The sequence below is a fragment of the Pantherophis guttatus genome, chromosome 3 (assembly GCF_059756535.1).
Source record: "Pantherophis guttatus breed Tessera chromosome 3, ASM5975653v1, whole genome shotgun sequence".
Classification (NCBI taxonomy): domain Eukaryota; kingdom Metazoa; phylum Chordata; class Lepidosauria; order Squamata; family Colubridae; genus Pantherophis; species Pantherophis guttatus.
The window spans coordinates 144,811,558-144,835,993 of record NC_142065.1 but is presented as its reverse complement, the minus strand read 5'-3'; the positions used below and the strand labels follow the sequence as shown (position 1 = coordinate 144,835,993).

Genomic DNA, 24,436 nt, shown 5'->3' with positions numbered 1-24,436 from the left:
AACCTCTGGATTTAATGAATTGTTCTCTGATGATTTGGTGGATAATAAAATATGCGTGAATCCATCTTGTTTCCTGACAACAATGTCTCTGTAACGGTAAGCACTTTCAGTTTGCCGCACACTGAATCGTAGCCTTTTATCAAAAGGCTGATCTCTCCTTTCATCAATAAATCTTCGTTTGTTGGCTGCTACTCCTGTTACTGATGTCTGAATATTGGTACCATTGGTTGCCAAGGCTTCTATAAAGGTAGATGTTCCTGTGAAAAGGGTTACAGTATTTTTAGACCTCAGCTTTATTCATGAAACACATCAAATTCTTATTATCATGGAAAACATATTATAGCAAAGCATAGCAGAAGCAAATACTAAATGTCTTAATGAAAGCTTATAAAAAAGCATTTCTGAAACATAACTGATTAAGGTTCTACAGAATATGTATGAGAGAAGGTGGGGATTATACCTACATGGATAATAGGGGGAATATTAAAAGTCAGATAACCAACGCTGAATTCTCAGAAGAATCTTTATTTTATTGCTGATACAACAAAATGTAAAAAAGTACAGATACACAGACAAAATATAAAAAAAATACACAAGCACAAACATGTGTTGACTCGGTGTACTTTTCAGTGTTGACTCTTAGCGATCACGTAAATCTTCTCCAGGGTGATCTGTCTTCAACTTAGCCCTTCAGATCTCCCAACAGTGCACCCATCTCGACTGTAATCAAGTCCATATACCTTACTACTGGTTGTCCTCTTCTTTTTTTTACTACATTCTTTCAGCATTATAGACAGCTCAAGGGAGTGGGGTCTCTATATAATGTGTCCAAAATATGATAATTTGAGTCTGGTCATTTCTGTCTCAAGTGGCAACCCTGGATTGATTTGTTTTATGATCCATGATATTCTCAAGAGTCTTTTCCAATTCTTCTTCAAAGTTCAAATTTCGCATTGATAGGTTCTTGATGTTTCTTTCTCTAATTTTAAGATTTATGTCTTTTTATAAATATAAATGTTCTCTTTCCTAAATTCCACATCCAAAAAGGATTGAAAGTGATGTTATTAATCTGCAGACCTATACATATACAAATATGCCACTGAAACTGGAAATTTTGCCTTGCATTTATAAACTTTTCATATTTCATAGCTGACATATTTTTTAGTATTGCTATTTCATAATTGATTTTAAAAATTTATGTTAAAAGACACTTTACAGATTCAACAAAACAAAAGATTCAAAGTATGGCTCATGGTTCCATTGTGATTCAGGCTTCCAGGGAAAGATGGCCAATTGAAGACAGCTCCACAGACAAATGGAGCTGATGATTTGCAGCTTTGTACAAAGGAGCCGAAGGAGATCACCTCCCTCCTTTTGATCTTCTATGGATTAAACAGAATGACATGAGATTGCCCAAGCTGTTTCTCCTTATGGATGTTTCTTTTTCTCACAAAAAGGCCACAGGGCAGTAAATTAGGGGTGGGAAATTAGGAAATGGGGGAATTCACCATTTTTTGTTTGTATTAGGATAATGGGATTATTTTATACATTTGAAATGTTGATGTGCTTACAGAGTAAAGATATAGAATATGCATTTGAAGATAAATTGTTATTTGAAATATCCTGTATTGTATTTTGTCTTTTATAAAGAGGAAACAGTCCCTTTTTATCATATTATACTTTTAGGGAATTGCTTATACCTGTCACAAAGTTGGTGGGGACTTGTTTTCTGGAGACAGCTGTCTTTATACATTTGTTTTTCTTGCAATCCTTCTTTTTCTTTCTCAGTCTCTATTCAAACATTTAATAGAATTATTTGGAAAAATAGCTAGACTGTGATCCCACCTTCCCAAGTAATCATCCAAGTATTACAACATATTACATAATTATTTAGACTTGTTAATCTTGCCCTCTTCCACTTCTTCCTGCTGTTTTGGTCAAATATGCAATCTGCAGAATAACTGTTCCATCTCAGACTACACCGTGATGTGGAATCTAGTTAACAGCTCAAGAAAAAAGCAAATCAAACAACTGGAAGAAGAGAAGTACAGGCTGGCAAGTTTAAACCAGCATTTGATTTGTTCACAAACTAGTTGTCACATATTTTGCAGTTCAGTCTTCGAAGAAGTTGTCAAAACAGCCAAAGGACAGCAATTTTAGATCCAAATTATTCTATCAAATATTGAAAATCACGTATTGAAAAGTAGCTAGTTTCTAGAGACTTGGCTTAAATTTAGGCAAAAGATCCACATGGTGATTAATGGAATCATGACTTAGGCTTGTGAGGTAGGCCAGGTCAGGAATTGGGCCCAATAAGTACTATAGGAACTCGCTTCTAATAAGGTTTGATAACAGAATTTTGAAAGGCTGAAAGAATTTCTTGCTCCCTTCCCTTTAAATCAGAGAGATTTGGGGTGAGATTATTCTGAGTTACTTCCTTAGCCCTTTTTATTTTTCTAGACTAAGCTAATGTTTTCATAATGGTTGTTACACAACTACGTAGAGCTAAGGCTTTCCTTTTCTTGAAAGAAAATTCTACTCTGCCTATTCTAAGAATTTTATTATTTGATTCCCCTCCCATCCTTATAATGGTGGAGGAACTAAGTATACACTTGTTTTTGTTGCCCTGAAATGAGAGGAAAGTACCATTATTATTTTTTTAACTGAAGCTGGGGAGGCATTAAGGGCTTCAAAAGAACTTTGGGGCAGTAGATTCACTATTCCTGCTTTAGGATATAATTTAGTATAACTTGATTCAGAAAGATAAAAATGAAAATTTTCCAAAAAACTCTTCGCAGGAATTAATACTATTTATACTTCCCACATCAGGATATAGAGAAGGCAGAGAACCAACTGAGGAACAGAAATTTATTGTAAAAGTACAGTCAATTTCTTGGTAAAAGAAATTTATCTGTAATTCTGAAATTAAAAGTTAAGAAAAAAGCTTGCAAGAATAATTCAGATTGTCAGAAAGATCATACCTGTATTTTACTTTTTATTTTTATAGTTCATAAAAGGAATTACTCAAATGTAATATATAGAATTAGCTTGAAGAATGATGTCTAGGCCTTCCCTATTTTATGATTTTTTATGATATGATTATGATTTTAGATTGACAATTTTTCACTGAAAATGTGCCAATGCTAAAAATATGAAAAAAGTATCTTCTGAATAAAGATATAAAAATGGTACCTTATGGTAGCTTGAGAATAATAAATTTAAAAATTACTGGACTAACTTAAATTCTCAGCTTGACAGACAAAGAAAGAATTGCACTCAGGAAACCTGCATGATTAGTCATGAAATATAATAGGAATGATATCATCACATACTAAGCACTTTTGTATACATGAATTTTGATGAGTACACAGTTAGTCCTACTGGTTGAAATTGGATATTTTAACTATCCATAACACAATTGCAGGATATTTACTTCTATAATTTAATAGAAAATAAGTATATTGTTTGATTTCACAGAAAATAAAGAAGATTATACAGAAATATGCCTATTAATGTGCACGTTCCCATTTGAACTTTAAGAAAAGTAATCCTGCAGGATCAGACAGATAATCCATACATGCTTCTTTCAATAATGGTGACTTGTCACCATGAAATGTACATAGACCACAGTAGGATACTCTCAGGCATTTTATATTCTTAGTATTTGATCTTAATAAATATGACTTGCAGTTGGTGAAATGTGTATCCAGTATGAATTTATTTTTCTCTTTTAAATTGTCTGGTCTGTTTTCCTTTTGCATCATTGATCAAATACTTTGAAATGTTTTGAAGGAACATGGGAATAAATTAAGCTTTTAAAAAATTGACATTTAAGTAATTAGCTGACCAAAAAATAACACATCACTTTAAAGATATGGCCTTCGATATACTGTATTACATCGCCACTAAGCACCCAGTTTCTTTTGTAGAATATAAGCCACAGATGTAGAGGAGCTTGTAGGAACTTCTCTGAGTCCTACAATTTTTCCAGGCAGCATGCTTCCAACAAACCTCCCTTATTTCGTTGATACAGTTTTCACTGCCAAACAATTTTGGCCATGGTTACTACCAGCTGAAATCTGACTCTTCAGTGGCATTTTTTGGTCACATTTATCACTGTTCTGAAAAAGGTGGGAGTACAGCATTTAAGTAGCTGTTTTCAGTAAAGACACAAGTTCTCTATGCATCCATCTTCACAGAAAATAACAGAATGCCTTAACAGATTTTGAAATACACAAAATAAGCAAAATATAATATTTACTAAATTTGAAATATGTTCAAACAGTTAGATTTTACTTTAATATTCATATTCACCATGCTTGCAGAAAACATGTAATTACATATTTCCATTTCTAAAGTAGACACTAGTTCAAAACATATTCCCATAGATTCTCCATAGATTCCATATTCTGCCAACGAGCCTGGAGACCTCAGAATGCCAAGTAGCTGGTCTGATTGTTGTCTCCAACAATCAGACCAGGGTGGGAAGTTATTGGTTTTTGTTCTCGGGTTTTATCCTTGCAATCATACCTACTCTGTAGCTCTCCATCCACTCCTCCCCAAAAGCTTGCAGGTACCCATGCATACAGAGGCATGTGCAGAATGATGTATGACTTACAAAAATTGTAGTGTATTCATATCAAGTGCCCTCACACAATTTTGCACAATGCTGAATATTAGTTGCCAGTGATTTACCAGATAAGAAACTTTGAATATATTTGTTAGAATAGGGATACTACACCATATCTGGAAATTATTTATCATCAGCAACTTGAAAGTTGTGTTCGGATAGATAAATTTCCACACTTACTCCAGACCAAAATTTTTTAACTACAATTTAAGACAAACAAGGAATTAAGTTTTATCCTTTTCTATTCCAATATAGCAGTCTTATAAAACTGCTGGCGATTACAACCATGCTCTTTTCCATCATCCTTCTACTTTTGCTAGCATTTGAACAGTGTTCTGTTTTACAACTTTGTTTTGTTAACCTGTTTTCTTTTGTTTGTATTAATTTAGAATTAATTCTAACAGAGCAATGGAGGGTGCGTCTGATCACGAGCAGATCGAGTCAGAAAGCTGGGAGGCAGGAACAGGAGGAGGAGCTTCTTAGCTGTCTGACTCAATCGGCTAGATCTGGTCATTAACCCTCACATGACCACTGTCCCTTCACTTCCTTAGAACAGTACTATTCCTAAATGCATTATAACTGCATTGGACAGGTTCTAAAGTCATTTCTGTCTTCCTCTATAGCAGAAGTGGGGCTATACGCATGGCTGGCTGAGGAATTCTGGGAGTTGAAGTCCATAAATCATAAAAGGGTCATCGTTCCCCACCCCTGCTCCATAGGAACCTTTGCAAGTAAAAGACTCTTGAATATAGTTTTCTTTTTCATCTATAACATTTTGCATGAAGTACAGAACAGCCCTCTGAAAACAGAAGGTATTTTCCACATACATACTATGTCTTCCACATAGGAAGACATTTCCTAATCAAGCCTTATGAGTATAGTTTAATTTAAGCACCTGCTGATTCCAAACCTACTCTGGATAGTGTAAAATAAAAAAAGAATTGTTGAGTAAGGAAAATACTCTTGGTAGAGACATGTAAGGCACTTTCTTTATGAAAGTGACAAGGGGTAAAACATAATTTACTCCCACAACAGACAGATAACATTTGTAAGTGGTTCAGACAGAAGTCTTCTCTAATTCATAGACGTATATGGACTGAGGTGGAAATCAGATTTGCAAGACTGTCATTGTAGCCAGTCTCAATAATAATAATAATAATAATAATAATAATAATAATAATAATAATAATAATAATAGCTTTTCTATGGAATTGGTTTCTTGGTTGGAGCTACCTAGTGAGGCTGACAGAATAGGAAGTACAATTTAATAATTACAAGTTTTCCTTGAGTTCGATGGCAATTGGGCCTGGGCTTGTCATTGTTAAGGAATGCAGTTGTAAAGGGTGATGTCACAAGGCTGCATCATTTATCAGTGGTAATCCTGGAAGTCTCCGATGCCATCATAAATCCAGGACATGCAGTCCTTAAGTTGGAAGTTGCAGGAGTCCCAGATAAGGAGTGTGAAGGTGCACGTGTGGAAAGGGGTTTTTTGGGGGGGAAAGCCAGGGGAGGAGGCATTGAGAAGCAGCAGCAAAGAAAACTGGTGCAGAGAGGAGTATATTCCTTCCCTCAGTATGAGGGGAAAGTTCTGTTTCTGTCAGACACAGCCAAGATTCAGAAAAAGCAAACAGTCAAAAAGCCCAACCAGGAACAAGTAAGGAGAAAAGATGAAGGAAAAGTACAGATTTTTGACACAACAGAAATAGAAAGCAGAACCTAAAATAGAAAATATTTAAAATAGACAAGAGCTTTATTATTAAGATTCGTTTCTACAATAGCTGTAGGCATTTATAATTTACAATTCCTTTTCTTTTACTTGTAAACTTTCCTTTTGTAAAAATAAAAATCTTTCCCCACAGGGAGATGCAAAACCCCAACCAATCATCCAAGTTTCCATTACTTGATGACTTTTGAGTCTGGTTGGTTGGGTTATTGGTCAAACAAGCAAACAAAAAAAAAAACCCTGTGTGTCATAACCACACCACAAACAATCTGACAGGGCCCCCAGTCATCTCAACCCAAGGCCTGAGTAATTAACTAGGGCTTTAAGGCTTTCTGGAACATCATCCAGGTAAGACCCTCATGGAAATCAGGAGGAATCTCATTTCAGAATGAAGGGGCGAAGAGAGGAAGCATATTTTTTGGGTCCCAATAGATAAATTTAATTGAAGAAGAATCAGCAGTACATCAACTCTGTTGTATTAAACATGGCTGATACAACAGGTGATAGGCAGATCCTCAAGTAGCCAGGCTCTATTTAATGCAGAACTTTGTAGGCCATAAGTAACAATCACGGTTTTGAAGCATAGTGGCAATACTATGACATCTTCCTATCACAGTTTACCAAGCGCCTTGAGCAGTGTTCTAGCTGGAGTAAAAGGTATTTGCCAGCCTAGTATTTATCCCATATGCAAGTGGAAAACTGCAAACTGTTCCTTAAAAACTGTAGGCAAATTTGACATCTGAACAGTACATCGGAATGCATGTATCTAATGTACAAATATAACTTACAGTGCTGGACCTCTTTGTGTCTACAGAAAACATTTATTTTTCTTCCAGAATGAACACTAGCAAAATGAACACTTATGGTCAACTATATGAGCATTAAAAAATGGTGCATACTTCAACATAATTGTTATGAAATGGGGTTGAGGGGTACCCCAGACCATGAACCAGCTCATGAGTAAACACACTGAGACTGAAATAATTCTGACAGAGGCGTCTTGTGTAAAAATATAATTTACTTTAAAACATTTAAAAAGCACTATGTCTTTAAGAAAGCACATTAAAAACAAAGTCTTATCTGGGTATGTGAAGCAAGGCTATCTCCCTAGATCCCTCTCCACAATACCGAAACAGTTCACAAGAGAATAAAACTAGCATGAAGGTAAGCAGCTTCGGCGTCGATACATCATCAAGGCAATCAAAATGGGGGCAGCACAAACTCCACAGCTGAAAAGTCACCTGAAGTAAAAACAGTTCAAACAGCAAACATTGCTTGAAGCTTGTGGGAGGAAAAAGGTCCAGCAGCAGTCCCGATGATAGCTTGCGTGCTTCAAAACAGCAAAAGGCAAGCATCCGTGGGAGTTTCTCTGCAACGGCGTCTGGAGCCCTTATCTGCATTCTTCTCCCATCTGCGGCGTTGCACTGAGCTTCCTGCAGGAGCTGTGCATTTAGGCCTAAACCAGGAGTCTAGGCCCAAGTAGCAAGCGAAAAGGTCCTTGCTTATATGGGGAGTTAACCTGCAATTAACTAGGGCGGGAAGGCTTGCAGGTAATTACAAACAGGAGATGGCTTGATTGAAACCATAGTGTTTGTGAGTAGGCAAGTAGCCACAGCAATCCTGGAAACACTCGTGACAATAATAGTATTTACTAAACTCACATTTGTGTATCAAAGACCCCCCCCCCATACCTACTGGGCCATTAGACACATTTGGGATTTAAGAGAAGGGACTCACAAGGGATATTGTGGTAGATGTAACCAATCACAAAGTACCATTTTCTAGGTGAACATTGGTGTGTTTCAGGGAGAACAAACTCCTAAGTATAAAAACGGATGCATGCGGGTGGGGGGACAGGGTTGGTCTCCAAATAACAATGTCAATAATGAGTAATATAATTCTTTTGCCACAAAGGAAAAAAATATACTGAGTTCACAGGAAACAAGCACAGCCACATGCAAACAAAAACAAGCAAAATAAATACATAACATTAGTCAGTTCATTCAAAAAACTGAAGCAAAATATGCCATGTAGCCAAAATAAGTAAATAAGTAATTTGCTTTCTCAAGACCTACCTATCTAGAAGAGATTTCAATTATTGAAGAAAAACAGAATAAATCACAAACATGACAATGCACTTAAATGGCTATAATGGGAATAGATGGGAAGTGGAAAGCAACTAAGCTGTACTTTGATGATTGGAAGTGTAAGTAAATCATACTAAAACCAATAATTCTCGCCAGTATATAAAAAAGGTCAAGTTAAATTTACAAAACAATTACAATATTTTTTTCAAAATATCAAGAGCAAATTGAAAATGGTTCCACATGGCTAGACAGAATTAAATGAGAGGAAATGAGAGGAGTATTTTTTTTACTTAAAAGAATATAGGAAGTAATGAACCCTGGGAAGAATTTAGGGACATGTTAAAACAGATAAAGAAGTACACAATGAATTCAAAGCAAATCTTCTGAAACATACATAATTACAGATGCTAAAACAGCATTTACGGTGATATATGAGGAGGTTAAAAAAGAAGAGATTAAGGCCAAAATAGAGGAATGAAATAAAATATAATTTTGCAGAAAGTGAAATATTTTTGAGGAAAAGTTGGAATGTAATAATAATAAAAAAGAAATTAACAAAAGGTCAGCAATGTAACGCTGATTATACAGATCACTCATTATTTCTGCATTATTTTCCCCCCGTCTTATTATTTCTATAAATAACTTAAGATGGCAAACATATCTAATATTCCTTCTTGCTCTTATTTTCCCCACAAAAATAACCCCGTGAGGTGAGTTGGGTTGAGAGAGAGTGATTTGCCCAAAGTCACCCAGCTGATTTTTTATGCCTAAATTGGTATCATTTTGTTGAGTGAAAAGACATATTCATAATTAACACATAATCAATTTATTTCAGATGGGCATTTAAAATGGGAATTAATAAGGTAGCAGAATAATAAAATTTCTCCTCCACTACCACCACCTCCTTTCCTCCTCTTATATTCAGGTACAATTTGTATGCTAATATACAAATAATGATCAATCCTATTTCAGTCAACATTTCTTCTCCATAAAAATACTTTTCTGTGCACAAATTATGTATGGTGAGATATTTAGAAAAAGAGACACATATCATTGCACTATAGGAAAACCAGCTAATAAATTCTACACTCATACTGATAAATAAAAAAAGAAAAATTGGGCATGTCATCCATCAAAGAACACAATTTTATTACTGTGTAACCAATCTGAGTCATGAAAGAGAATAAGCCATGGATAAAAAAAAAAATAGAAATATATTCTTGCAGAAAATAACATACACACATAATTAAAAATGTTAATAGTAGGTAAACCCTAACAACAGTAAAAATAGCCATGAATAATTATTAAAAACCACAAATAAGACAGTAGTGGGTTGACCCCAGTTTGGACCGGTTCACAAGAACCGGTAGTAAAACCAGAGGGAGGCTCCGCCCACTGACCCAGATGTCATCAAAGTTGATCCGCACATGCACAGAAGCTTCTGCACATGTGAAGAAGAGTGTGGGCTTGATGCGAACCAGTAGTAAAGGTAAATAGAACCCACCCCTGAAATAAGATGCTTCAATTTCTAGCAAATCATACATAATTACTTTACCATTCAACAAAGCAAGGAACCTCTGAATTAGCTAAAGCAGTTTTTCTCAACCTTGGCAACTTGAAGATGTGTGGACTTTAACTCCCATATGCTGGCTGGGGAATTCTGGGAGCTGAAGTCCATACATCTTCAAGTTGCCAAGGTTGAGAGACCTTAGGCTAAAGTACCTTCCTCTCAACTTGGTATCACCTCTGGCTGAACTCTGTCTTTTTATCAGGCAGAATGTTACAGTTAGAAAGTTTACTTGTATGAATCTTGCTCAGCACAAATTATTTCAAAATGAGTAGATTTTCTTAACTTTCTGTCCAAAGTTTTGTTTTATGAATGCTTTTGTTATATGAATGCTTCAACAACAAGACAGGTACGGTTAGTTCCAGACTTACAACTGGCCTTTTTCCCAGAGGTGAATGCCGTAGTCATTAAGGAAAGGCCTTCATTTGAATGGATGGGTTTTGCCAGATCCAGCAAAAAACATTGTGCATCACAATCACATATGAAGTCCAAGGAACTAAGAATGACACAAGGAGTTACTTCTGAGTAGTTTCTTTACTGTTGCTTGCCTGCAACAGACATCTTGCCAGACTGAAATATTTATCTGCATAATTACTAGATGTACCTTGTGAACTGCTAGAAGGGGTCAGCTTTCTCCATTTTTTTTGCATACCAGATTCCAAGTTTCTTTGTCTCTTTGCTTCCGGAGAAAGAGCCCCTCCCTTCCGTGACTCTGGCCTACATTTCACCACAGTGACAGCAGAATGCCACAACCAGTCGTAAAGAGATAATTTACAATAGCCGGGGTGCTTGACGGCCTGTAAAAAGCACCCGTTACATGGCTGTCATAAATTCAAATGGTAATAAAACAACGAGTTATTAAGTGAAGACAACCAAGAGAAATATATATTGTAGTATATCATTAAAAACAAAACTAATAGAATTTATTTTGGTTTTCATAATTTATTTTACAAATTGTGATTATTATTAATTATATATGGAAGAATTATATCAGCTAATAGTAGATAGTGGTAAAATTATTTCAACAGAGGAAGGGAGGGAGGAAGGAAGGCACCCTAACAGGTTTCCAGAAACGTAGTTGCTACTAGCAATTAGTAGTCATAAAGATAAATGCAAAAATTAATGGAAGCATTTCACATAATTTTGCACAATTTCATACTAACAAAATGGACCCTTATTTATATATCAACATGTAAAATCTGCAATCCTTATTTTATTTTTTATAATTTCTGTGAGCAAGGATGCCAAGTACAATAATGTGTGCATGGTTTCAGTAAAAATTGTATTAAATGAGGTTTAGTAGAATTTTCTGGAAATTATTTTCCAAGAGAAAGCTGAATGCACCAAGAGAGAACATATATCAGATTAGAGAAATCGGACTCACAGATTAGTCTATGGGGTCTGCAAATTATCTTGAAATTGGGAAAAAGCACTTCCTAACAGAATGCAATCAGAAAACTGCAGCAGATTACTTCAGGAGCAGATCCATAAGATCCATCAAAATGAACTCAATTGTGGTATGGATGAAAGCAGTAATAGAATCTGCTGATATCTATTTTTTTCTGGTCAAAAATACATATTAAAAAGTCACTTATGAGAGATGTACCAGAATGTGACTACATGTTTCTGAAAGCTGCACAAAAAAAGAATCTTAACAGGTTTTTTTAAAAAAAGACTACTTCAGAGAGATTTTCATTTAAAAAGTTGTCACGTAGTAATTTATATTACAAAGAATTATATTTTACATTTAAAATATAGAAGTTGAATAAATGGATTCTTGGGTAGAGCTAGATATCACAGCAGACGCAGGGCTGCTGTTGTAAACAACCAACCCAGTTGTGTAGGCTCTTCTTTCACACAATAAGTAGTTTTGAAATAATATCATGATTTCATGAGAGAGAGGGGGGGGGGAGGGAGGGAGGGAGGGAGCGCGTGTGACAAAAAAGGCAAAGCAAATGAAAGAGGTATATTATTTGTCTCCCTGCTTCCAATTCTTCAACCAAGGTATTTATTTAGTACATGGTAGCCTATTACAGGCTACCATTTTCAGCAACAACCCCTTTTCTCTCAGAGGATCAATGGATTATGTCAAACAAAACATATGCAGATTTAGTTTACCCAAGGTAATTTACCCTTGCTCCTTTTTCTGTATTTCTGGTGGGAATCTCTCTTAATGTGCAAAGTTGAGTTGGAAAAGCAGCCCAAATAAAGGTAATCCATTACAATCACAATTTGGATCAGACTTGTGTTTGTAAGTCAGGTAGTTGTTAAGTAAATTGTGCCTGACTTTATGACCTTTTTTGCCATGGTTGTTAAGCGAATCACTGCAGTTGTTAAGTGATTAATCGAATTCAGCTTCCCCTATTTTGGCTTTGCTTGTCGGAAGCTGGCTGGGAAGATTGCAAGTGATGACCACATGAATGTGGGACACTGCAATTATCATAAATACACACAAGTTGTCAAGTGTGTAAATTCTGATCACATGATCATGGGGATGCTACAACAATCATGTGGGGACCAATCATAAGTCATTTTTTTCAGTGTTGTTTTAAATTTAAACAGTTGCTAAACAAATGGTTGTAAGTCAAAGCAAGCCCATACTCAGCACAAAAATAATGTAATGTGGCCTCTTAATATTATAAACAGGTGTGCTTATAATACAGGTAGTCTTCAATTTACAATAGTTCATTTAGTGACTGTTCAAAGTTACAATGGCACTGAAAAAAGTGACTTATGACCATTTTTCAGAGTTACAACCTTTGCAGCATGCCCATGATCATGTGATCACAATTCAGAGGCTTGGCAACTGGTTCATATTTATGATGGTTGCAGAGTGGGGTCATGTGATCCCTTTGGCGACCTTCTGATGAGCAAGCCAGATTCACTTAACAACCGGGTTACTAACTTAAAAACTGACTGCAGTGATTTACTTAACAACGGAGGCATGAAAGATTGTAAAACTCACTTAACAAATGCCTCACTTAGCAATGGAAATTTTGGGCTCAATTGTGGTTGTAAGTCGAGGACTACCTGTGTTATAAAACATACCTAGGTTAATCCTGTTACTAAAAGCATAAAACTGTGAAACTGCTCTGAAAGGAATAAAAAAAAACCTCAAAGAAGTTCTGCAACCAGTATATAAAAATGAATGATGATAGATTTCTTATAGTTGATAAGAAAATAATACATAATACTTTTCTGTAGAGGGCAATTGATATCAATGCTGCACAGATTTTCTAACTTATATTTTGTTGCTGTGGCTTAAATGGAACTTAAAAGTTGATGACCGATAGGGTCCACCTCACTTCCCATACACTTCCAAAAGTTCCCTCTCAGCCTAAATAAAAATGTTGCATTCAGCACAACATTTATGATTTAAAAAGCTGCCTTGCTTTAAAATAATAAAAATTGTGAACAATAATAGGAGAAAGACATAGTTGAAATTCCAAAACCCTCTGTTAACATGCTGTTATTGTAATCAACTCACCATGACTTCAATCCCTAATCATCCCAAATATTAACCTTAATTGGTCCTGGATCAAATATCCAAGATTGTTTTTTCATACTATCTCTTATCAATTCCTAACTGATTGAATACAATACTGTAGGCTTTTGTTAGCCAGTTTCTATCACCCAAAGAAACATCTAATAACAAGAATGTACATACATATATACATGCATACCATTTGACTTCTGTTCATCTAATCTAATCTTAAATATCTATTGGTATTTATTTAATCTTCAGACTTAGCACCTATTTCATTGATCAAGTATTACTAAACATAAATAAAAATACTTCAAAATTTATTGAGGTTTTATGTTACTACCTTATTCTACTGCACCCAAGGAAAACAGAGGTCAATGCTTTTCTTTTTCTTTTCCCCTTTATCTTACACTATTTTTCTCTTCTCCTTTTCCTCTTATTTCCCTATTATCTTCATTTTTCTTTGTATTTCTGTATTTTATAGTTTGATAAACTAATAAAATATTTGAAGTCCAGAAAGCTTAATTAAGCAAGAAAAATGTTTTGGGGTCATCTTTTATATTTTACATAACGCATTGCAAGACATTGTTTTAATATCTAAGTTAAATTTAAGTAAGACAGATTTCCTTAAACCTACTCATTCAGTTACTTTTTGTGCAGTAACAAACTTTTAAAAACCTTTTGTCAACTTTGCTTTTAATTCTTACAGAAGCAAAGATAAAATTCTACAATTGGCTGCACAATCCAAGGCCCATGGGCCAGACACAATCCCCAAAGTTTCCTATTTCCTATCAACTAAAAAAGGACTTTTTTAGTTTCTTTTGTCCCTGAACCACTGCTGTTTACCATTTTTGTGTACTTGGTAATAGGATGGTACAGAACATAGCAATTGTCTATTGTGAAGTACCTAGGTCTCAACCAAGCCTGTTCTTCTAATATATTCAATCACCCAATCTTCTATTTTCCTTAAAATATCTTTTGCATACATCTATGCAGTTATATCAATAAGGCTTATAGGACTGTAATTGGGGGAGGGGTGTCTTCTTGTCTCCTTTTTTCCATATGGGAACTTTTCTAATTATGGAATACTATGGAAACTACTCTATAATAAGAAAAGCACATAAAATGAACCCTGAATGCATCGTGTTTCCCCGAAAATACGACATGTCCTGAAAATAAGGCCAAGCCTGATTTTTGGGGTGGGCATAAATTCCCCCGAAAATAAGCCCTAGTGAAGAGGTGGGTGTGACCAGCACAGGAGGCAGCTCTTCCCTTCCCTGGTCACTTTATTGCAGCTTGGCACCTTTTGCGGCCCATGGATCAGCTGAGCCAGCAAGGGCCGGGAGCTGCCTCTCTGCGGAGGCCTCCTAGTGCAATGCTCTGCCACAGCTTCGGAGCAAACCTCCTTCCCTGTGCAGGATTGCAAGGCTGAAGGCTTCGGAAGGAGCGTCTGTTCAGAGTTCCCCAGGGATAGAACAATCTATAGGGAAATGGAGGGGGGATTTTCCTGCTGATTGGAGCAAGGCGAAGCCTCCAGCCTTGCACCGCAGCGAAGGCAGGGGTTTGCTCCAAAGCTGTGGCAGAGCATTGCACTGGGAGGCCTCCGCAGAGAGACAGAATGAGAGGCAGCTCCTGTTCTGTCCCCGTCTCACACACGCACCCCACAGACAGTCAATAGTGAAATAAACCAGCCGACAAAGGTTTCTCTAAGAGCAGAATTGGCAGCAACCCAGTGGCTGGCTGCCAAGAGTCTTTTACTTACGAAGGGAGTGTTTTTCAAAGCCTACACACAACAGATAAAAGAATATTCAAAAAGTCCAGCAATGCAGAGAGGTTTGTTCAATATCAGTTTTTGCTCGTCACAGAGCTTGAACGGCCACCACACCCCCTTTTATACCCTGTGGGGTGTGGTCCAGTGACTCAGCCTAATCCCTGGCACACCTCTTCCTCTGCTGCGCGCGCTTATGTCTGCAATGCTGTCGAGGGTCCAGCCAAGACTCATCATCATCATCATTACTGTCCACCTGTGGCTGCATGGAAGTGCTTGGCCCCGGGCCTATCTCTTGGCCTTCGGAGGACACCGGAGGCATTGCCAGAGAGGAGGGTCCTGGAGAGGGAGGCCTTGCCAACTCCTCTCCTTCACTCTCGGAGTCCTCTCCTGCTGATAACACAGGCTCGGTGATCGGAGCCACAACAGTTCCTGGACCGTGCTGGCTCAGCTGATGGAGGCTCCCTCATTGGGTGCGATCGAACTTCCAACCCCAACGGACCCAGTGGGTGCGAGCTACCCCAATCCAGAAAGGAGAAGGAGCTGATGGGGGGTTGTGAGAAGTTCTGGGAGTTGAAATCTACAAGTCTTTAAATGGCCAAGGTGCTGCCCATGCTGCTGCTGGCCTCTTCACCCTCCTGGCAGTGCTGTGCTTGGCAGCGCTGCGGGACTGCTCCTGTCTGGCTGGGTTGAATCATCCCAGATTGAAAACCTCCAAAAACATCCTGAGTGCCACCAGCCTGCCGGGGCCCCTTCAGGAACAGCTGCCTATGTTGCCTTGCCTGCCGCTGCTTTTGGGTTGCTAAGCGCCAGCCTGCACGCCTATTTGGTGCTGCAGACACCGGGCTAACCCTAACCCGACGGTCTTCGGACCTTGGCGGGCGCTGCAGCTCTCTTACCAGCTGTGCGAGGTGGCACAGGCAGCACAGCTCTACCCGTTATGCCAGCAGCATTGGGCCTGCCGCAGCTGAGAAGTGTCCCAGCAGCAGCTGGGCCAGCAGGCAGGGTGGGTGGGAAGCTTCCCGCCGGCCAGGCACTGAAGCTCCGCCACTGCCACTGGGGGGGAGGGGGAGAGAGAGGGATCTCCTTTCTGGTGTAGTGAAGCCAAAGAATCTAATGAGGGCCAGGGGTGGGGGGAGGGGTGGTGAGGGAGGAGCGAGAGCGAAGGCGAGGAGCTGCACGTTAACCTGGCAGGAGGTGGGAAAGTTTCTGCGGGCGCAGCACATGGCTCTGCCCTCCGTCTTCCTGACCGGGCTCCACAGCTGAGGGTAGATGGAGCAAACTGTGCAAAGATTTTTGCCTGTCACTTTCTGGGTGCGGCGCTTGTGCTTGTTGGGCCGCTTCCCAAAGCTGGTAATTCCACGGCCAGCCACTTTGCTTTTTCCCCATGGGGCACTCGCAGGAGGCACTGGCAGCAGGTGGAGGCAGAAGCAATCCCAACTCGCTGCCCACTCCGTCCCTCTGTCTCTCGGCTTGCCTGCAGCCATGCTGAACAAGCAATACCACAGAGTGTCTGGTCTACCTGCCTCACCCATGCCTCTGTCTCCATCTGCTGCAGGTGCGACCGCGCAAGCCTCCTGCAAGGCAGCTGGGATCGCTTCTTTCCCTCCCCCCATCTCTTTCCCTTCCATTGCTGCTTCTGGGGAGCAGACAGCATGATGGAGAGAGCAGGAGATCTCACTTAAAAAAGTGGGATCTCACTGAAAATAAGTGCTTATTTTGAAGCCCAAAAGAAAATAAGACCGGGGTGAAATGCTCCTGGTTCGGACCGGCTCGGTTGAGTAGGTAGCGATGGCGGCGGGCAGTTCGGAGAACCGGTAGCAAAAATCCCTGCCCCCCATGCCCAGCTGAGCCGCGCGATCATCAGAGCCTTTTTTCCTTTTAAATGGCTCTCACGAGCCAAGCTCTGACGTTCCCAGCTGAGTTGCCTGCTAATCGGTAGCAAAAATCCCTCCCACTCCCCCCCTCATCTTGCTTACCTTAGCTGCTGGTCGCAACACCTTGCTGTAATCCCTGCAATCCATTGCATCAGCAAGCAACTGAATCTCCCTGCCTGCAATCAAGTAGGCAGGGAGTTGTGGACTTCAACTCCCAGAATTCCTCAGCCAGCAAAGCAAAGCTGGCTGAGGAATTCTGGGAGTTGAAGTCTACAAGTCTTAAAGTTGCCAAGGTTGTAGACCCCTGTTCTATTGGGTAAGTTTTTTCCGCCTTTGGGAGATTTAAAAAAATAGTTAATTGGGTTTTTTTTTAGTTGTTCTTTTTTTAGACCTAGCCATTTAAAGTTTAGGAAGTTTTAAATTTAGCTGCTTTTACATAAAAATAAAATAAAATAAAATAATATTTGTGCAGCTTTCTGAGATTTAGTGTTTCTGTAGTGTTTCACTCTAAATACACAAATACACAAAATCTCACAAAGCTGTATGTGGAATTTTGTGTATGTAAAGTGTGAAAGTTGTTTTTTTTGGGCTTTTTGTGGCTGTGTGAGGTTCCTGCTTGTTGCAGGGGCCATTTTGGGTCTAGCACAGCTGCTTTTACATTGTGGGTGAGCCAGTTGTGTTGTGTTGTGTTTTGTAGGTTAAAAAAGGGCAAAGAAGTGACATTGACTTGGCCATGCCCACCTGACCAACAAGCCATGCCTTCCCAGTTACCTTACCACCCCTGAATAAGACCCTGTCTTCTTTTCGGGGAAACACCGTATTAAATGTTCTAATTATACAATAGTTAACCGAAGTCATAGAAATAATATATCTCATGTTGAAATTTATAAAAATGGCAATAAAAGCTAAGACATAAAGTATATGCCAAACAATGCAAATACAACCTGGTGTTTACTATGCTTATGAGCAGGGTGGATTTGAATTAAATCAAGTCGATTTAAATCACGATTTAAATCATGATTTAAATCACTAGTAAAAAGGCTTGATTTAGATCAATTTAAGTCATAATTTTTAAAGAGCAACTGTCATCTCTGTCCTGCAGCAGCTCTCCTCTGACCTGTTGACTCACCAACAGTCCCAATATTGCAGAATATACAGCCTCATGCTACATAACTAAGCTCCATTTCATCTGAATAAAGTAAATTATGAATGTATCTTAAATAGAAAACTATCTTTAGACAGATTTTTACTCCAAAAGCATTTTATTAAAATAAATTTGATAAAAATGAAAAAAATAGATTTAAATAAAAAAATAAATTTAAATAAAAATGTTTTTTAAAACTTTTAAAAAATAATATTTATTAAATTTCCAAACATTGAAATACACAGTACAACCGTAGCACATAAAGAAAACAAACAAAAACAAACACATCAAAACTTAAACACTAGTAACCGCTTTTCTACATCGGTAACTCTATCCTAATTAACCTCTTTAAACAAATTCTACTTCTATATATCTCTATTTTAACTTACATCCTTATCTAAATTATATTGACTTCTATTCACAATTCAATTTCATAACAAAATATCCCTTAAGTTTTAAATTTACTCTCAAGCCAGGAATACCATCTGTTCCAAATTAAATAGTATTCGGTGTCTTCCCTCTCCTTCATTTCCATAGATTGTCTGTCCATTTCTGTGCATTCATATATTTTTTTAATTATAATTTGGTCTGGGGGGGATATCTGGTTGTTTCCAATTTTGTTCTATGACAATTAGTATATGTAATATGATATATTGTAGATTTTTTATCCTTTTCCCTTCCAGATTACCCAAGAGGAATAGTTCCAGCTTCCTTTCTATCTTCTGTCCAGTTATCTCTTCAAGCCATTTTTTAATCTTACACCAAAATTTCCTAATCTTAGGGCAGGTCCACCACATGTGGTAGAACATCCCTTGTTTATGGCCGCACCCCCAACATTCCGGGGACCTGTCCAAGAACATCCTGGACAATCTCGCTGGTGGCAAATGCCGTTGATAAAACATATTGTAAAGATTCTCCTTGTAAGCAGCTGACATTGTTAATTTGTAGTTTCTCTCCCATAATTTATCCCATTGATCCAAATGAATGTTGTGTCCAAAATTTCTTGCCCAACTAATCATTGTTTCTTTCACGGTTTCTTCTTCCCCCATCGATTTTTATCCACCCTGCTTATGAGTCTCAGATGGAGGAATGAGGGAGAACAATTTGGCATCTCAACCAAACAGTATTCAAAAACAGGAAATAAAATAAGGAAAGAACAATTAGAAGCAATGGGACATTGGCAATCCCTTCCATTTTCATTGTTGCAGTTTCCCTGTTTCAAGATAGTTGAATTAAAATCATTAGTACCCTGATACTAAACCCCAACAGCAAAAATCAAAGCCATTGGCAAGACTCCTATGTTCTCTTCCAGAATTTGACACTGCTGTGAACTCTGCCATCATATTGCACTCTATCACAAACTACTGATAATCTGTCCAGATTTAATTCTGGAGATTAAAAATGTTGGTAGTGCATGCCTTGTTCGCTCTCCAAGTTGCATAAAGGATTCTTATGTACCCATTCTATTTATCTGGCAATATACTCAGCAATAGTCATGCTGGTTGAGGCATTCTGGAAGTTGAATTCTACACTCTTGGAGGGTATTTGAACTTGGAAAGATTGGTATTAATCCTAGTATATTTAGGTCCAAGATGAAGGTAAAATGAAAAATATAAAGACATCCATCACAATCAACAGATTTTTAAAAAGATCAATGACAATGCCTTTTCTTTTCTACACTTTTCCCTTCCCTTTTCCCTCTCCTATTTTTCCTATTATTGGTTTTTGTATTTTTGTACTTTATACTTTAAACTAATAAAAAGGGAAGAATGTGGCACATCCAGAGGGGAAAAAATAAAAGAAGATCACTGTGGCTTCACAAAAATCTCTAACTTTTTTTTCTCTGAAGTGACATCCAGCAAAATTATTATTGATAATGAAAGTTGTATGAAGCAAAGACTGCATCTGTGCAAAAACTAAAAATGTTTAATATGTTGTTTTAATAAATAAACCAATGATCCAGTATTTGTACTGGTTTCCTAATACTTTCTCAGCAGGTTTTAAAATGTCTTCACTATTAAATTTAAGCACTTAAGCATCCTGGACTCTTAATGTCAAAAGTCTGCATCTTATATTTAACATGGAACTTCTTGATAGCACCAATTTCAAAGCACATTAAGAAGTTCTCAGTGACTGTCCAATGAGCATGGAAACACTTTTTCATATAAAATATATGCTATATAAATGTAAATGTTTCCTAGACTCAAGCATCAAAAAAACCTTATTTACTTTGTTTCCTGTTTAAATTTTAACACTGAACAAAGCAATGAGTGGAATAATTTTAATTTCTCTAAATTATACCTTAAGTATTTTATAGCTACACTTGCCCCATTATCTGCTAAAAACTGCCTTGAGTTCGTTTCAAAAATGACTTTGAACAGATTTAAACAAATCATCATGGAGTATAGTGTTAAGATACTGGACTACCTGTTTAGCATCTGTACTTTTATGATTTCTTAAAGACTTATGGTATTGGACTACTTAAGATGCTTTATCAACCAACCAACCTATCGTAGTACTTACAATTCCCTTGTATATCATATATCCAGGATTTTAAAAGTATTGTTTGTACATAGTTCTCAGGCTGGAGTAGTTCGCACTTTTATTTTCAGCTAAGGAAGGAAGACAATGTGCAAACCTTGCAAGACTCAGATACAAGAGCAAGAAGCTGCTATGACCTCTTTATAAAAATATATTTTCTGGCATCCCAACATCCATTGTTTGCTTAAGGATTAATACTCCTTACTTAAAAATGATAAAGTTTTCACTTTTTTTTAAAAAAAGTTAAAAAGTGCTAAATTGAATATGTCAGAAATCCTACTATTAATTAGCTGAAATGTTTTATCGTAGTAATCTAGTTCAGTTATTTAATACACAGTCACGATTTCCAGCTGGCACACTTCTTTGCTTTCTTTTGCCTCTCTCGTGTTCCACATGACCTCCTTATCATGCTTCTGGAGTGAGTTTTACTTTTTGCCATCTCCACCTCCTCATTATTTCAAGTATCTTTAGGTGTCCTTGAGCTCACAATCCCTACTTCTGTTTTTGTCTTTCCTATTATACAATGGGCAAAAAAGTATTTAGTCAACCACCAATTGTGCAGGTTCTCCCACTTAAAAAGATGAGAGAGACCTGTAATTGACATCATAGGTAGACTTCAACTATGAGAGACAAAATGAGAAAACAAATCCAGACAATCACATTGTCTGATTTGGAAAGAATTTATTTGTAAATTATGGTGGAAAATAAGTATTTGGTCAATATCAAAAGTTCACCTCAATACTTTGTAATATATATCCTTTGTTGGCAATGACAGAGGTCAAACGTTTTCTATAAGTCTTCACAAGGTTGGCACACACTGTTGCTGGTATGTTGGCCCATTCCTCCATGCAGATCTCCTCTAGAGCAGTGATGTTTTGGGGCTGTCGCTGGGCAACACGGACTTTCAACTCCCTCCAAAGGTTTTCTATGGGGTTGAGATCTGGAGACTGGCTAGGCCACTCCAGGACCTTGAAATGCTTCTTACAAAGCCACTCCTTCGTTGCCCGGGTGGTGTGTTTGGGATCATTGTCATGCTGAAAGACCCAGCCACATTTCATCTTCAATGCCCTTGCTGATGGAAGGAGGTTTGCACTCAAAATCTCATGATACATGGCCCCATTCATTCTTTCCTGTACACGGATCAGTCGTCCTGGTCCCTTTGCAGAGAAACAGCCCCAAAGCATGATGTTGCCACCCCCATGCTTCACAGTAGGTATGGTGTTCTTTGGATGCAACTCAGCATTCTCTCTCCTCCAAACACGACGAGTTGTGTTTCTACCAAACTGTTCCACTTTGGTTTCATCTGACCATATGACATTCTCCCAATCCTCTTCTGGATCATCCAAATGCTCTCTAGCAAACTTCAGACGGGCGCGGACATGTACTGGCTTAAGCAGGGGGACACGTCTGGCACTGCAGGATCTGAGTCCCTAGCGGCGTAGTATGTTACTGATGGTAGCCTTTGTTACGTTGGTCCCAGCTCTCTGCAGGTCATTCACTAGGTCCCTCCATGTGGTTCTGGGATTTTTGCTCACCGTTCTTGTGATCATTTTGACCTCACGGGGTGAGATCTTGCATGGAGCCCCAGATCGAGGGAGATTAACAGTGGTCTTGTATGTCTTCCATTTTCTAATTATTGCTCCCACAGTTGATTTCTTCACACCAAGCTGCTTGTCTATTGCAGATTCAGTCTTCCCAGCCTGGTGCAGGTCTACAATTTTGTTTCTGGTGTCCTTCGACAGCTCTTTGGTCTTCACCATAATGGAGTTTGGAGTGTGACTGTTTGAAGTTGTGGACAGGTGTCTTTTATACTGATAACAAGTTCAAACAGGTGCCATTAATACAGGTAATGAGTGGAGGACAGAGGAGCCTCTTAAAGAAGAAGTTACAGGTCTGTGAGAGCCAGAAATCTTGCTTGTTTGTAGGTGACCAAATACTTATTTTCCACCATAATTTGCAAATAAATTCTTTCCAAATCAGACAATGTGATTGTCTGGATTTGTTTTCTCATTTTGTCTCTCATAGTTGAGGTCTACCTATGATGTCAATTACAGGCCTCTCTCATCTTTTTAAGTGGGAGAACTTGCACAATTGGTGGCTGACTAAATACTTTTTTTCCCCACTGTATGTACAGTAGAGTTGTCTAAGTATGTAGCATTTTGAAGGCACACAAATGCAAAAAAGATAACTTGCTAAAATATTGCTTGGCTCCATTACTCTGAGTGCAAAAGTCTTAATATGTTTTGACTGAACTGAACTGAACAGTTTTTGAAATAATATGACATTATTTTAACCAATATGAATGGTTACAAAGATAAATGGTGCTGGAAATATAGGTCAGGTAGAAAATTTTAACCAGCTTTCATGGCTTAGGTGGGACTAGAACTTACAGTGACCTGATTTCTAGCCTGATACCTTAATCACTAGACCAAACTGTCTCTTTTTGTATCTAGATTAAGCCTACGTATACCAGTTTATATTCTAATGAAGGAAAGAAAGAAATGAAAAGAATGTGTACAGTATATTGAAAAGGAAAACAAGTCTTTTTTTGTTCACTTTGATACATTAAATGCCCTGAAAGAAAGGTATAAAATGTGCTGCCAAATAGCCAAGTCCTCCTCTGCCTTAGTAACAAAACCAACTAGTGGTTCTGTCCTACAGTTTCAATTCCTATGGTATTTGGTGGGATAAGCAGAAACAACTGGACGCTGGAGGACTCACAGGTAATCTGATCCTCTGCCAGGTAGAATTTTCTGAATGACAACAACACCTTAAATTGCACAGAAACCTTAATGCAACGCAATATATTTTGTCAAAAAGTGGCATTTCATGGTCCTATCTTGATGTGTTCCAAAGCGCATGCACTGATACATTCTGGATCAGTTGCAGCTTCCAAATCCTTTTCAGAATAGTTCCATGAAGCATGCATTACAATAGCCCAAACAGGACGTGACTAATACATGATACTATTCTTGATTCAGATTTGGGTGTAATGGGCAAACAAGAAGAATTTGTGGAAAGGCCCGCCTAGTCACAACTGTCACATACTCCTTAAGCAGGAGATGTAAGTCCAGGGGAAGTCCTAAAATTGTGCACACTAATTCTGACTGGAGGAGTGGTGTTTCCTTCAGAGTTAAAGATGGAATGTATCTGGATCCAGGAGGCTTCAGAATCCAGAGCCACTCAGCAGAGGTGGTATTCAACCGATTCATGTGAAGCGTTGGTGGAAATTTGGCCAAGGTTACTGAACCGGTAGCGATGGCTGGCTGGCCATGCCCCCGAACCGCCCCTCCGGTCGCCGCTTGCTTGCCCACCCACCATGTTCATTGCCATGTTCTTCATGCACGCGCATACCACTGTCTTGCAAGTCCATTGGGATACTCATGTGCGAAGAACATGGCGGTGACGGCAGCAGCTTTTTCCATGACCTCCAGTACTTTTCAGTGGCCTGCCTGGGAGGCTTCTTTGCCAGCTGCTTTCCAGCAGCAGCAGCTGGATGGGGGCCGCCGAAAACTCCAGTCAGCTTGCCTTCCAGACTCTGGACCAGAGGTAAGCAGGTAAGCAGCCTGAATAAAGAGGCGGTGGTGGGGGAGGAAGCGGGGCTAGGGCCAGGGC

The 24,436-nt window shown here is 38.4% G+C and overlaps 1 protein-coding gene across 2 annotated transcripts in view; it reads right to left on the bottom strand.

The window, feature by feature from the left end:
* The window catches only part of CDYL (chromodomain Y like), a 143,755-nt gene that overhangs the window by 10,966 nt on the left and 108,353 nt on the right, over positions 1 to 24,436 (bottom strand). For both annotated transcript variants that reach the window (XM_034429086.2, XM_087890296.1), the window contains exon 3: positions 4 to 257. In XM_034429086.2, the coding sequence (XP_034284977.1) occupies positions 4 to 257 (254 nt within the window). The remainder of the gene's footprint in view (positions 1 to 3; positions 258 to 24,436) is intronic.